Source organism: Coptis chinensis, chromosome 2, assembly GCF_015680905.1.
Source record: "Coptis chinensis isolate HL-2020 chromosome 2, ASM1568090v1, whole genome shotgun sequence".
NCBI lineage: Eukaryota > Viridiplantae > Streptophyta > Magnoliopsida > Ranunculales > Ranunculaceae > Coptis > Coptis chinensis.
Genome location: NC_141457.1, coordinates 21472589 through 21488178, shown reverse-complemented (window position 1 = coordinate 21488178; position 15590 = coordinate 21472589). Strand labels below are relative to the sequence as shown.

Below are 15590 nucleotides of genomic sequence, written 5' to 3'. Positions count from 1 at the left end.
TGGAATGTGTATCTGAGGTGCTCATTTGCTTAAACAAAACAACCATGAAACAGATTCGTTGACCGTGAAATATTTCCCCCTACAAGACATCACTCTCAATCTCTCGTTAGTCTATAGTTTCTTCATAGGAGATCACGTTGAGTCGGTGTGGACTATTTTCTCAAAAATGGGTCACTCTGAAGAAAGAATTTCAGATGTTCTAGCAAATGGACTTCAACAACCCTGGTGTCGGTGATGTGACTCTAAACAATCGTCCCCGTGAACTTCAACAACCACAAAGAACCATAGTTTTGTGTCAATTGTGTAGGACCAATGTTGAATTGATACATAGATTTGGTGAACGAACCTAAAAACTTTGTAGGATCTGTAAGAGAAGGAGCTGTGATCATTTGCTACTGAGCTGCCCTTCCAGTGGGTAGGCAGTAGGCCACATTGACTGAGTGATAGAGCCACTCATACACTAAAATATATCTTGAGGAGCTGCATCCTGTATCACTTGGTTGATGCAGCTAGCCCGATTAAAGTATTTAGGCACCTAGAAGTTGCACTTGTACACTAATGGGCTTTGACCCAACTTGTACAGTTCATTGGTTTATCCCTGCTTCACCGGAGAATCCTCTGGTATGAACAGCCGAACCCAACTTACTCTATCCTACTACGCCACCTTCCTCTTTTTCGCAAGACAAAATCACATTATAACATCTTTACTTGGGAAGTTAAAATGTTAGTTTCATTGCCTTTCTAGTTTCATTTTGCAAATTAAGGATCCAAGGGGGGAGACTAACAAGAGTTTTCAATTATTCTTACGGTTAGAATGCTTGGGCAAAATACAGATTTGTATTTCAACATGCAAAGGTGGGGGAATTTGCCCTATAACGAATTTAAACCAAAGACAAAAAAGGGGAAAATGAAAACAAAACTTATATCAACAACTAGAATGATCACATTGACGAAAAGATTGGAACAGTTTTAACGGGGTTTTTCCTGTTTTGACAATATGTAAGAAGACCGCTTTCATTAACTTCTCCAAAACTCGATAAATGGACTCCGAATGCCTCCATCCTATGGATATCCCGTGAAATAGGTGACTGCCATGTCCCATCCCACCAGGCTGGTGGAAGAAGCGGTGTATGAGCACATTGGGTGGACTGACCATGACAGCTTAAAGAACCTCCAAATCGGTTCCAGACATGCCCCCATCCAACTTGATTCCCCAACCCTTGTAATACGATATTCTTTTGGAAGCTGCTGAAGAACAAAAAGTTAATGGTAGACGTATCCTCACCTGAAAAAGACAAAAACTGAAGTCAAACATCATATATAGGTACACTGATCTCAGTAGTAGAGGACGGTGTAACTTACCAAGCTGATTTGCTGCCGCCAAAGCTGCAACTAGTTGAGCATAGGTTGTTCCCACACGCCTTTGGGCACCTGAGACAACACCATGCTTTGCACGTGACGCTAGAAAGAAGTCCACAAATGCAACCCACCTTGGCGCTGGCCCCCAGTCCTTAACTCTGAAATCTAGTTGATGAGCTCCATTTGAGGTCAGATTAGAAATGTTCCCATTGAACAATTTGTAGTTGAAGTGAAGAACCTAAGCAGAGTAGAGTACAACAAGATTTGATTGACGTAAGATCAAGCTAATGAGAAACCACAGAAGTTTTATGATAACAAGAAGAGAATTGATCTTGAGGATCAATGTTGAACTCTGCAGACTACCCATGCTGACACAGGGGTTTAAATAGACAAACTTACTCGAATGTCGCAAAAAACATAAACAAGACAGCAAGTATATGCATCAACACAAACAACTTCACTGGTTACGAATATTTACCTTTGCAAATTCCTGCAGGCTTGGTGTAATATCTTTGATAAGAGATGGTGTATCTGAAACCAAAACGACCCTGGGCATTGTCAATTGGTCCTGCAAACTAAGAAGGGCTTTCTTTATGCAGTTTAGTGCTGCCTGTACTGCCCTTACAGACCTAGAAAAAAGAATCAAAGATTCCAGTATTACAGGGTCGGTATGCTATGTATGCCACTAAAACTAATTTGCTCCAGATGCATCCATAATGTCAATAGCAAAAATAATTTTGTGTGCTTATATGGTACAATTCATTCAAAGTTAATCTCCATTCAGTCATCAAAGAGATCTTAAAGTCCACAGTACCTGTTCGTAAGCATGCGCATGTGCACCGCAATATCAGGGTCCATACCATCAGTAAGAACCCAGTTCAGAGCTTTTTCAACGTCTTCCGAAGGAGATACAATAACTTTCATCAGCTCTCCGAATACGTTAGGCCTAGAAGGAAGAACTCCTGCCTGCCCAAATAAATCAGAAGCTGCACTTCTCATCTGTGTGTGTATGTTCTTCAAGAAAAACTGAATACCAACTGCATCTGTTGTACCTTGAAACCTGCCGTAGCAAATGCAATAAGTATTTGGGTCTCCCAGATAAAGAACAACAATTACTCGCCATAATGTTTTATGTTTAGGTTTACCATATTACAGGTTGCTTCCATTTTCTCCAATTGCTGCAAAGCACATTTGTCTCTGAAGGCTTCTCAAAATTATCAGTTCTCATAATCAGAGGCCTTTGATACTTATTCGCACAATCATGCTGTCTCCAAAGATGCTTGACTTCTTTCAAAGTAAATGAAAGATTGGTGTAAGAAATGTACTCCCCAAAAGGAAACTTACCCCTGAGAACAAGCAAAAAAAGAAAAAAAACATTATAACAAATCAAACAAAAGGCAATTCAGTAGCTTCACGAAGACGAATTTCAGTTTCAATAAATATCTCCCAACCAATAAACCAATATATATATTTCAGTACTTGTGGGTATAATGCATTTGTGACATAGTGACACACGTTGAGAAAATATGAAACTTTTAGACTAAGAAAATTCAGGGTGGGGGAAGCCTCAAAATAAATCCAACCTTCAAATAGCAACTATTGAGCCATGGTTCATTACTGTTTACACCAAGATAGTTTACTGATTCCAACTTCATGCTGGTCCTACTCCAAAGACGATAAGATCTTTGCTAAACTTTCGGCAAACTTGTCCAACTTCTTTGAGGGTTTCTAAGACTCTTTATCAAAGCATGCTATTTTATATATCCAAAGGGTCCAATGGTGGAGGCAGCAGTTCACTCCCTAACTGTTTCTTTTTTTGGTGTACCACTGTGCCCTTATCAGCAGAAACTATTGACAACCTCCTAAAAGTGGAACAAAGATGAATACCATTGTGCTTTGCTTCAGGGAATGAATGGATTGATCATTTATTTTCATGCACTTAAACCTTCAATGTGTGGCACTGCCTCTTGTTTTCTAAAAGCGACCTTCCTTGGTTTTTCCCTTTTTGGAAAGAGACCTTGAATATCATTTCTAGTGAAGACGAGCAGTTGCTTGGGCTTTTGGCTTTGGCGCTACATTAGAGATTCCAATGTCATAAAGTAGAACAATGTGATACCAATATGGATCTTAAAGCAATATTGTTCATTTCAGCTTAGTTGTGGAAGGATATTTAATGCATGTCCTGGGAGGCAGTCATTCATAGTGTAATAAAATATTGTTTTAGTTCCGGCAGGCTGTGGCGTTGTATATTCTTCTTTGCTATAAATTTTTAAAGTTGCACCCTTCTAGTAGGTTCTCTTTGCAACCTTTTCCTATTTTCTTTTTTTTTAAAAAAAATAGTAGTTCCTAAGGAGGTGATACACTAGAGAGTCTATTTGCATCTGACATGATGCAAGGAGGAAAAAGATAATGAAAACTAAAGGATCTTCTAAAAGGACGCCCTAACGAGAGAGGGCTTTGTAAGGACATGTCATTATCAATCCACTCTACTTCACATGCTATTGTGAAGGCTTGTCACTGTCAACCAACAATTCATTCTACATACTCCACCTACTATGCATGCTACCACCTGCTATTACAAGTCACACATGGACTACATGTTGCCACCTGCTCCATCTACCACAACTATATAAAGAAGACCTCTCCATACTCTCAAGAGGACTCCCTCTCTAGCCTCTTAAAAAAGAACTCTCAACTCTTCTCTAATGGTTTCCTAGCCAAACTCCACTATCATCATTTGTAATATAAATTGGGTAATCTATAAACCCATTTCATACAAGCATCTACATCAATATAATTTATATCACAACACAATGAACATCAATAAACTACCCAACCCTTGAGTATGTACCCACCATTTGGAGAACCTCGGTAAATCATTGTCTCTACATATCTCTCTCTCTACTAAACTCTCAAAGTAAACGATAATCATTTGGTGTAATGCATAACTTAAGTAAACAAACTAATTTTGTGGGGAATCGTTAGCTTTGCCGTCCAAATTTTCCGAACGGAATGATTAAAATCCTCATTGCAAAATTCATTCTGTTTGAGAAATTTGGACGGTAAAGCTAACAATTCCCCACATTGCAAAAATCTGAGAGTTTAATCCCCCTAAATTGATAAATAAAAAAATAATAATAAAAAAAAAAAAAGTTGGGTCCCCAAATTGATAAAATGTAAAAAATTTGATACCCTTTTTGGATGAAATTCCAAAACTAAAACAAGAGGATTATGGATTATTATAGAGCTAAAAATTAAGTTGAATTCGCACATGAAATCAAGAAAATTCTCAATTCCTAAATCCAGGTCTCTAATCAATTTCAGACTAATATACTTATTCGTCTTATTGTCCTTTTGTGAGGTGCGATGACCTTACACATTATATGGAAAAATAAAATTCACAAGATTATGGACTTATGCTGACCTGATCTATAACTTATAAATACTTTAACTAACAAAGTCGGTAAAATCTTTGGGTGATGATACCAGAGGTCTGGGGCTCAAACCTCGCCAGCATTAAAAAGTTACTGATCTCATTTAAAACAGACTTGCCAATAAAAAAAAAATACCAAAAGAAAACAAATGATTATAAAGTAGGAAGTACACTAAATGTGTCTTAAGATGTATATAGAAAACTATAGACCCATTTATAAGTGTGCCAGTAGGATCTGAAAGCGTTGACAGGGGCGGAACCAGGAATTGATGTGAGGGGGGAATGTAAAAACTATATAGTATGGATAGTTGGCAAATAGTATACACTTATGACCAATATATAGTATGATTTTTTTTTTTTTTTTTTATGGGGTGGGGGTGGAGAGGGCTACAGCACCTGTTAGCCCTGCTGTAGGTCCGCCCCTGAGTGTTGACCACACATCTCATTACAACAACATAATAGTATAATACACATATGTGACAAGCAAAACTATGTGGCATGCCACTGGTTTTTTCCCCTTTTTTTCCTGCTTGGTAACACCAAAGGTGATTTTGAATGCACATTTGTCAAAATATTCAAGAAAAAAAAATCTCATTTCAAAAAATATTAAATGGTAAGGCTTAAGAAAGAACCAATATGCCTGCTTTGCCCGATGATCAAGGACCGGTTCAACATAATACTCAATGCTGCAGCACTCAGAATTTTGTACATTTCATTGCCAAAACCTGCTTCTGATGCTTTTCCTAGGACGAAACCTCGTTTGCAAAATCGCTCTGGAGGAAGATCTCGAACTGTAGGAGCTCCTGACACGGAAAAACAAAACATGTAAACACCAGACTCTCTTACCTGTTATCCACGACTCAAGAATGTGCATTCCCAATAGTACAATTAGACATCCAAACACACAAAGGAATTTTTGTCAACAAGGTTAAACAGAAGCTGATAGATCAACGAAATGAATGCATTAGACAGTTAATCATCTATTAGTGGTTTTAATTCCATAAACCCCAACTTTCCATACTTGACAAATTCATACCAAGACATTGCGTCATTTCCCTATATCTAACAGTATTTAACAGTAACACTTTCTACTAAACGCATTTTCTATATTCTAAGTACCACATTTAACCAAATTTATTAGACCTACCGGATATTCTAAGTAGCGTCAACCAATGGTGCGTCTCCTTGCAAATCTCATGAATTTGTGCTGTAAAGGGGACCAACAGTTTTTGTTAATCAAGGAGTTCCAACCTTGACCCAATTATAAATCATACACATCATCAAGTCAAAAGTATTGGGCTCTTTTTTCTTCTTCTTATTCCTGGTTTCCAGTTATCCTAAAACAATCTGACTAATGTTCAAGCAATAAACATTTTAACTAGAATAAATTCGACCATAACAAAATAGATTTCTCTTTTGGAAAGTAATAATAACAAACAAAGCATTTACCATGTAACAAAAAATGGTTTTGAATAATCTTCCTCACTCTCAAACTCCCTTGAGCCAGCTCACTAGCAAACACTTCCCCCATCTCCTCCACCGTAGCACAAGTAGCAGTAGTGTCATTTAAATCGAAAAAAGAGAGCTCATGAAGATGAAGATGGGATGATGGCAATTTATTTAGAGTGAGAAATAAAAGACCCAATCCAGTAAAGATGGCAGAAATGAGTAGACATCCATGGAGTGGGAATAGTACTAGTATAGAAAAACGTCTTCTACGTGATCCCACTAGTGGCGTCTTCATTTTCGTTAGATTCTTGGAGATCTTCACTCAGAATGAACTTATTTAACTCGATTGTGGGCTTCTGTCCAACGTGGGCTCCAAGGCCTAGCTTGGGTCCAATAGTGTACAATACAATCCCCCTGACTTTATTTGCATTCAGAAAATACAACATACAAATGATACTACATTGTTTTTCTTTATAATGCATTCGCTTTTATTGAATCTATTCCGCTTCCATTTTTGAACATTACAAAATAATAATAATAATCTGAATGGGGCGTTGTACAGGAGCATGCAGCATCAATTTTGTCCATGCCACTAAATATATGACCCAAGGGTGGCATTTTTATATACAACCTTGAGTTCGTCATTCTCCCACACAATTCTGCCTCCTGAAATACTTACTTCAACCTTTCCCTGCAAATAAGCAACTTAAAAATTAACAGAGTAATACAAGTGTACGACAAAAGTAAGTTGGGATAGACAAAAGTTACAAGCGCGTGAACTGCGAGTCAACCAATATAGAAAGCATGACTTATGACTATATGTAACCAGTACCTTCTAGAAAGCGTGATATAATTGTATCTCATTGTTCTACCCAATAAACACAGAACCTATCATCTTTAATGACTCATTCATTATACACTGTTGAGATATATAGTAGGCATATCGTTATATTTTGCAGTGAGACCAGTCGCTCAGAATGATCTATTAAGATATGCCTACAAATCTACAATATAACTCAACAGACACCTTACGCTGTGGATACCCTTTACAAGTGAACCTATCTTAATTCTGGAACACTAGGTGTTTCTGTCTTTCCGAACTGTCACAGTCTAGAGAAACTAAACTGATGTGTAAGTTCTAGATAATGGAAATCGACGGATCGTCAGGATATGGTATTTTATATCACCAATGGTCCTGCAAGATATTGTTAAATCACGGACATGGCAGATGCATTTTGTGTCTAGGCGGCTGGCAAAGTTTGCTCAGCAAAATCCGCAGTTGTGTCTGTGACATACAAATACATCCCCGTGCAAACATAATCATTTCTTGGTGGTTAATATATAACTACATGCTTACAACTTTAATCAAAGGCTACTTTTTCCAAAACTTATAGACCCTAAATGGTGTTTGTCACATATTTTTATGAGGGTAGGAAGGTTCAAAACAAACTACTGACTAACAGACTATTCTGAACATACTGATGCTGATTCTCACAAGCTTATTTCATCTCAACCCCTAAGTATCCAATAAAAGCATTCAAGTCTATCAAAGGTCTGTCACAACGATCAAGTGTACACTATGAATTACAGGGACTACAATAACCTAAATTGAAATAGAACTTTCACTGGTCAGATTTGCTGATAGTAATTTAGCCAATTCATTAACCATAAAAGATATATATTAAGTATTATAAGAAATACCTTTCCTCTCCTTCCTTCATACACATTTGTGTCTGATCTCAAATGATGAGACCTCACTGATATTTCGAAGCTTGAATTTGGGTTGAATATGATTATATCAGCATCGGATCCAGCAAAAATAGCTCCTTTTCTTGGGTAGATATTGAATATCTGAGCACTGCAAATTTCATTCACGCCGAGTCCTTTAATATACAGATAGCACCATCCAACTCAGTCAAAGAATTAATAGAAACCACTAGCAAAAACTGAAAAAGGTAATCTAGGCTTTTAGGGTTTATTCATGTTTCCCCTAATTGTAATTTAGGGTTCTATCTATTCTAATGATGTTGGATCAATTAATTGAAGCTTCCGCCGATTAGATCACATCAGAGATACTCTATCTGGTCTGTCGTGCAGAGCTAATAAAGAAGCCAGAGTATATGCACACCATTCAGTACTCGTTACTCGCACAAACTTAGTAACAGAAATTTGACCAGACTCGTGCATCAGATCATTTGAAAGAGTAAGATTAACGAGAGTAGAAACATCGCCAAGCATTTTCTAAAGCAAAGCTAGCTAAAAAAGCACGACGATAGCTTACCACCATTGTGTCCCGGATAAGATGCATTCTCTCTTCGATTCCTGAAAATTCCAGATGGCCCAGTGAATTAACAAGTTGAATAACCAAAGGTCAAGTTCAATTATTGGCCAAAAAAAACAGTCGACCAAACAAGGTGTCATTTCAGTTCTCCTGTGCAGCCTAGTAAACTTTTTAATTACTCTTTAGGTAGCAAGAATTGGAAATTACCATTGACACCATTAGGAATTTTCTGAAAATCATCTATTCCAAGAGCTTTTTGTGTTGAATTGTATGTACAGTGATCAGTTCCTACAAGCTGCACAAAAGAAAACGACAAACTATGTAAAAAATTCCAAGCCTGTGCAGCATGCTTACATATTAAATGCAATTCTGTGTGAATCATAAGACAAGCTCAATTGGAAGGAGAGAGAGAGAGAGTCGTATTAGTAAACCTAGTACTAATTTCATCTTATACAGTCATATGCACGATAAATCATTACTAAGAGAAGTACAGAACTATACCAGAGAAAGCAGTTAGTAATTTTAAGGCGGGACTACTCATCTAAGAACTAGATACTGTACACTAATGCTTCTCACATCCTAAGGAATTTCACAGACAGCATATTGACACTAGATATTATATTTATAATAAAGAATATACATGGACAGTACATACTCTCTCTTTTTTTGGTTTTGTCGCGATAAAATATTTGTGGAATATCTTTCCCCTGAGATATTGGACTTAATGCCTTTTTCCTACTAGATACTTTTGAAGCCAAAAAGACATATGAGGCAAATGTGCTTAATTTCAAAATATCGGCCAAAGAAAATGTAACCTTCAAAATTCTGGTTGAAAGGGCAGCTTGAAGTGCTTTACCATGTCCAAGTTTCCTTATTGGAGGACTCATGACATACCTGGAGCAATGAAAATCACGGGTTGTTTGGAAATACTTCAAATACTGATTGAGAAACAATGAAAAACTTAAAGGTATACGGGTTCTTGCTTTGCTGCAGTGGTGAAATCATTGTCCCAAAGCCAAGAATCATCCAGAACCAGTCCCGACACTATTGGTTCACCAACAACTCTTTGTCCTGCATTTTGAAGTTAAAGAATATTAGTGATTTCTTACATCAAAGTCCCAGAGTTGTCTGTAAAGTGATTTGCATATAAACAAGTGCTGAAGGCATGCCTATAATAACTAAGTTTCTCCAAACATGTATCAATAAATAAAGCTCCTCCAAAAACATCTGCAAAATGGGAATGATTTAAGGTGAAAATCTTGACTACAATTACATTTGCAAGCCATATCTTCACCAATCTGAAGAACATTACAAAGCTTAACCTTCAACTCGTTTCCAAGTGATATAACATGCTTCTATTCGTAAAACCATGGTTCAGGTCTAATATTTGTTAACATGTGCATATTTCACATCCAACTCAAAACAAAAGACTCCCAACCAATACTTCATTGACGTCAATAAATCTAAAAGGCAAACTCAGAAAATCAAAGACAAAAGGACTCTCACCAGATTTTCGAGCCTTGGCTATCTCTTCCATTGCATCAATACTCCTGGCATGGACTACATAAAGGGGTGTATTAACAAACGCCGCCAAACGAATAGCTCTAGATGTGGCCTCTCCTTCCAGCTGATTTGCATAGAATTAATTATGTCAGGTACATGTTTTATGTGCGTCATCCTGCAAATATTCACAAATATTCGCAAGATTGCTCATGAGAGCAACAAAAACAAAGATTATCACAGGTGACCTAGAGAGTGCATGTCCCTCTGGACCTGTGATGCCAAGATCTATCATCCTTATCTGCCCTTCAGCAACAGCATCTCCATTCTCTGCATGAACCATGGCCAAGGCACCAAAAGACTTGCACTTTTTGAAGCCTTGCAGCAGAAGTTCATCGCTGACCATAACAACCCCTTCGTAGGCTAGAAAGAACTTGGAAGAGTTGATACCTACAAGTCAGAAATGGAACCTTTAGATGGTGTAATCAAGAAAAAGAAAGCTAGATTACCCAGCACGTACTGGTGCTTCAACATAAGCATGGTGACAAAAATCAAAAGTACACTCTAACAGCGAACCATGCTAACCTTTTTCCCTGACCATGATCTCCATGTCTCTTGCAACTACTTCATCCCATTTTGTGATGGGCATATGGAAACCATAATCCATGCATGATCTTTGTGCTTTTTTTGTATACCCTTCGAAACCCGCAGATAGACTTCCATTTACTGGTATAACAAAATCGATGTGCATTGTTGCATGTTCCCCCAGCTAACGCAGCAGCTTGACCATTGAAGAAATCATCAACACTCTCAGTATTCTTGTACTTCATCGCCAGGTGTGTGTGTGGGTCGATACCTCCTGCTCTCATCAGAAACAAATAATTCCAAACTCTATCAGGGTAAAATTTATTTTTTAATAAGTACATAATTTAGTAGATTGATTATGCTGACCAGAGATAAGAGGACTTAAACCCTTTTAATATATATTAAGTACAAGTGTACAAGTCATTGGTTTACATGTATAAGGTAGGAGGAACATATGTAGGAAAGACGACAACATCAATTCTCTGGTAACGAATAATTCCTAGGACGCCTCATGTCCATAAGACGCATTGAGGAGGACAAATCTGTTATTTATAAGCAAATAGCTATGGCAAAGTTCTAACTAGAACAATATGACATAAATTTCTGCTATAAAGTTAATAATATTCAACTTGTTCTCCTATACCTCAAAGTTCAAAAAAAAACAAAGAGATTCACCTGGCATGACATATTTCTCAGTTGCGTCGAGAACAGTTACATCATCACCGACCTGTAAAATGCAACTAAATTATATCCACACTAATTGCAGGGAATCAACAAATCATTGCTAAGTTAAGCAAATGCAAGGGTGCCTTACTAACTAAACACACTCTCAAAGGGGCACGAACTAAAATAACCTTATTTATTACAGTACCTTGATGTTAGGTTGCACAGTGACTATAATTCCATTCTCAACATAAACATCAGCAAGTTCTTGATGATGAGCATTCACAACAGTCCCTCCTTTGATCAACAACTTCGACGACGAAGATGACCCACACTCAAAATCTCCATAAACATCACAAACCTACACAAACCAATAATCAAAATCAAATACCCACATAAAAAACTACCCCTAGACTAATTACTGAAGTTTAATATACCTCTGGTATCTGGTTTGATTCTGAGAGTTGGATTTGGAGAAAAGCAAGGAGAATAAGTGGTAGGAAAAAGAGAGTGGTACATTGGTATGAGCATCTCGAGGAGACTGGTTTGGTACTAGAGGTTTGTGGAAGTGGTGATGATGAGGGTTTGAGGAGGAGAAGGAGAAATCGATCTCCTTTGAACACTATGTTTGAACCTTCCTAAGGCTTGAAGAAGCGTACATAACGGTGTGTATTTCACTCTTAATGTGTCCAGCAGAAACTGAGATACCAATAACCACCCCTAAACTCGCAAGTATCAAATTAATGTACTCCAATGCACTAAATCTTTCTGGTTTCTTAATAGCAGTCCATATGAAACATGGATATGCAAGTGTGACAGGTAATGCTATCAAACCGGCCAATTATAGCTGCCAAGACATTTATATCAATGGTATCGCAACTGCTACAAAACAAGTCAAACATCCAAATGCTCTGCAGAATCCTGCACAAATCAAAACTTGGGCATGGTTTATTCTTCTTGCATGCATGTGTATGTAAAATCCAAGTTGTTGGGTATTGGTATATAGTAGATATGCAAGTCTTTGTACATGTTCCAACTTGTGAAATGGATGGAAATGGAATGGGTCTGTTTAGGGCACCGATTAACCATGTTTCACACCTGTCTGCAAAAAAGGGAAAAAGTAGAAAGAGTATGTTAGGTAAAAAAGAGTAAGATGTGAATTCTTTGGAAAGAATATGTTCATAAACTTTTTAATAATAAGACATGAATACTATGAAAAGAGTGATAGAATTCTGCATACAAAAAGTATGCAAATACAGTAATACACCTTACAATCATTACGTAATAAATATAAAAAAAATGCAACTCTCCATTAAAACAATCATCTCGATCTATGCCTTGTATAAGCATACAAATAGGTTGACAAGGCATGTAGGGTGCTCAGTCATGTCAAATAAGTCAGAGTAATAGCTCATACTTCGTGCACGTTAAAAAACATTGCGGAAATATATAAATATTCCACATAAAGTCTACCATTCCCGGCCAGTTCATCACTATAAACTATATATATATATTCCACACGAAGTCGATTAGAAAATCTAAGCCAAATTCCGCCACCACATTGAATTAGAACCACCTTCATCATTTTTTTCGACAATTCAGTCATTGTAAAAAGAATCGCCACCTATAGTCTAACTTTGTACCACCTACAAATACATATGTTGCTAACTACAAAAACACCTCTTCATCAACAACCATATGAGTATATTGAGTATGTACCATGTCATTCTTCATATTATTTATGTCAACAGAACTATTTTCAGGGAATATGCTACAAAAGTTAAAAGAAACCGACTGTCTAGATAATTGATAAATCTTATGTTTGCCCTTACTTCCTTGTAGATGGTGAGTGCTTCTTCCATGACTTGTGGTTGAGCCAAGATTATCAAGTTTACCTACTTTATTTACCAACTGTCCCAACACAAAATCTATTATGCAAGAATTAAGCAAGAAGCAAACCTGTGAACATAAAGGTAATATTTGGCTCCTTTCCAAAACAACTCCTTCGCGTAAGTATCCTACCCATATGATGGGTTTGGAGACTTTGCAGCATCCTTTTTTGAAATAGCATAAGCCATATGGATAGATCCACCACAAAGATCAACTACTCCAACTGAATCTGAGTACCCCTTTCCCAAATTTACTAACAGATAGTTTTTCGTTTCCTAAAAAAGAAAAGAGACATTTTGTATGGTCAGTGGAGTTGAAAATCACGCAATTGTGAAAAGTATTCTTTAAAATGAAAGAAATATCAACTATATAACATTGATTTATAATATGACTGAGACAAATGTTGCACTTGTGAGGAAGATGGCATGGGGCTTTTTGAACTCTTCAAAAAAATTCAAAGTTTAGGAGAGCTAAGTTCACTTGCTGCTTTAGTGTTAAAGATCTATTCAACCTACAGAGAGGTCAACTTCTCAACTGATGTCTGCCAAACCTTTAAAAAAAAAAACTTCTCAACTGATAAGAAGGCAGACTATGGTGTTTCTTTAGGTCCTAATGTATTTCAGTCCTTTGTTGACAGACCTCCCTTCTTATATTAAGTGGAGGACCCCAAAAAAACTAATGTGAGATTCAGAAACTCAATGCTAAGTGGGCACTCTGGTTCTCTAGGGACTAAGGCCTATGCTTGGCTGAATACATTTCTCATTTTAATATAAATTTGTTACTTACTTGGGAAACAATGATACAAATATAAATAATAAATAAATACAATAAAACAAACATTTCTGTTTTTCAAGTGGGAGGAATTTTCGCAAAACCTCAAACCACTTTTGGATTGTGCTTTAAAGAATGGAAAGCCTAAGAAATCATAGACACACACCTAAACTTCACTAAGGAATGTCTAGTGACTTTTGAAAATATATATCCCCATTGAAAATCATATGTAGAAAAAATTAAAAATTTCAAGTTTACTAATAAAGTAGGAAAAAAAAAGCTTTGTGATAAAGTAACTAAATGCCTTCAAGCTTACAAATAAACAAATACCTTCAGATTGATAACAAAAACTCTATTAGCTGATGTTTAGAGCTAATAGCCAAAGTAAACCATAGACATTAACATAGACTCCAGCGAGACAATATAATATCAAGCTTAAACTTCACCACTGATTCTCCTGAAAAATGCTTGATATGATATTGCAACTGAAATGAGAGGAAGAATACATTATGACCAAACTAACACTATTCATAAGGAGGTTAATCATTCAAGATATTCAATAAAGAAAGGAAGGGGTAAGGGGTTAGAAATTCTAACCTTCAGACTCATTGTAGCTATTCGCAGGTGTTGAGTTATTATTTGTTTGCGTTAATTGAATAGTAACGTGTTGCTACAATAACGAATTCCACCAGTACAAACGAACTGTGTATATATATAACCGTGGGTATGTATTCCTCTGCTTGTACAAAAGTTGATTCATGTAGGAAGTTAACTCCTGCTTGATCAAATAAAGCAGTCATGAAGAATGAATCCATGACATACTCACAGTGCAATGTCAAAGATTTTTTTATATGTTGAGTACCTACCTAACAGTTTGTGTGCAATTTCTATATTAAACTACGACAATGAAATTAATGTCTTGAATGGTTGTAAGCTACGGCAATGAAAGCGCGTATACCATTGTCAGATTTCGAAGCTCCTAAAAAAACTTTATTTGCCTTCTTAAATCCTGATTTTTGGTAGCCTCTAAGCATGCACCATTTTTTCCCTATGCTGAGAATTGTTGAAAACCTTTTCAAACAATTAAACGGCTTCCAAAACAAATTAAATAGATAGCTTACATATCAAAGCATATACTGGGCTATCAATTGTGTAGGGATCACTATCAAATCAATTACCAAGTGCATCATGGAATACACATAAGATTATTATTCTTAAATTTTACTATGTTGAAATCCCACTCAAATCTTATGCTTATAGAAAAAATGAAATGATCAAATTAAAGAATAACATGCCATCTAATGGGTGCCAATACAATGTGGTAACTCATAATTTTATTCTTAGTAGCATATCTAGCACACTAAGGTGGATTGATGCAGAGAAACTCCTAGCCCGGTTCAGAAATTGTTCAGCACCTCACATAGTGTTGTTACATTCAATACTGTCAATAGATTCATAAAAAAAAGAAAAAGAAAAAAGAAACAATAAAATCAATTTTAGAAAACTGATTTAGATATTTTGGACGGGTGTAATAGGTGTGGGACCACTGGATCATGGCCCACACCCTATTAGGTTAAGAGGAGCCTTAGGTTAAATATAAACTATATAAATTCTGAGATATTGTGGCCATGCAAGAAAGCCACTCTTCTCCTTCTCTAC

General features: G+C 36.7%; 2 protein-coding genes and 1 pseudogene across 23 annotated transcripts in view; all 3 read right to left on the bottom strand.

The window, feature by feature from the left end:
* Positions 1-903: 903 nt before the first annotated feature.
* LOC147515331 (uncharacterized) lies at positions 904-6928 on the bottom strand. Of its 2 annotated transcripts, XM_086586920.1 has the most exons (8): positions 6242-6928; positions 5940-5999; positions 5433-5595; positions 2505-2705; positions 2174-2419; positions 1838-1988; positions 1363-1597; positions 904-1285 (listed from the first exon to the last, which is right to left on the bottom strand). In XM_086586920.1, exons 1-8 carry the CDS (start codon positions 6534-6536, stop codon positions 942-944), a joined length of 1695 nt encoding a protein of 564 aa, XP_086443046.1. In that variant the 5' UTR covers positions 6537-6928; the 3' UTR covers positions 904-941. The 2 variants fall into 2 exon arrangements, with proteins under 2 accessions (XP_086443046.1, XP_086443056.1); XM_086586930.1 differs by lacking the exon at positions 5940-5999 and having other exon boundaries at positions 6242-6692.
* On the bottom strand, positions 6706-13348 carry LOC147515330 (dihydropyrimidinase-like; annotated as a pseudogene). The gene is made up of 15 exons (XR_015212976.1): positions 13293-13348; positions 12369-12372; positions 11708-11908; positions 11479-11631; positions 11283-11334; positions 10608-10881; positions 10252-10472; positions 10029-10149; positions 9506-9593; positions 9338-9416; positions 8730-8817; positions 8523-8563; positions 8370-8419; positions 7943-8099; positions 6706-6932 (listed from the first exon to the last, which is right to left on the bottom strand). The product of XR_015212976.1 is annotated as a dihydropyrimidinase-like (transcript).
* LOC147515329 (pentatricopeptide repeat-containing protein At3g09040, mitochondrial-like) overlaps positions 11885-15590 on the bottom strand; it is a 17702-nt gene continuing 13996 nt past the window's right edge. For 19 of the 20 annotated variants that reach the window (XM_086586805.1, XM_086586801.1, XM_086586826.1 and 16 more), the window contains 4 exons: positions 14529-14706; positions 14262-14416; positions 13230-13435; positions 11885-12372 (listed from right to left, as the gene is read on the bottom strand). The gene's annotated coding sequence lies outside the window, so the exon portion shown is untranslated. The remainder of the gene's footprint in view (positions 12373-13229; positions 13436-14261; positions 14417-14528; positions 14707-15590) is intronic. The other variant, XM_086586839.1, reaches the window with a different exon arrangement.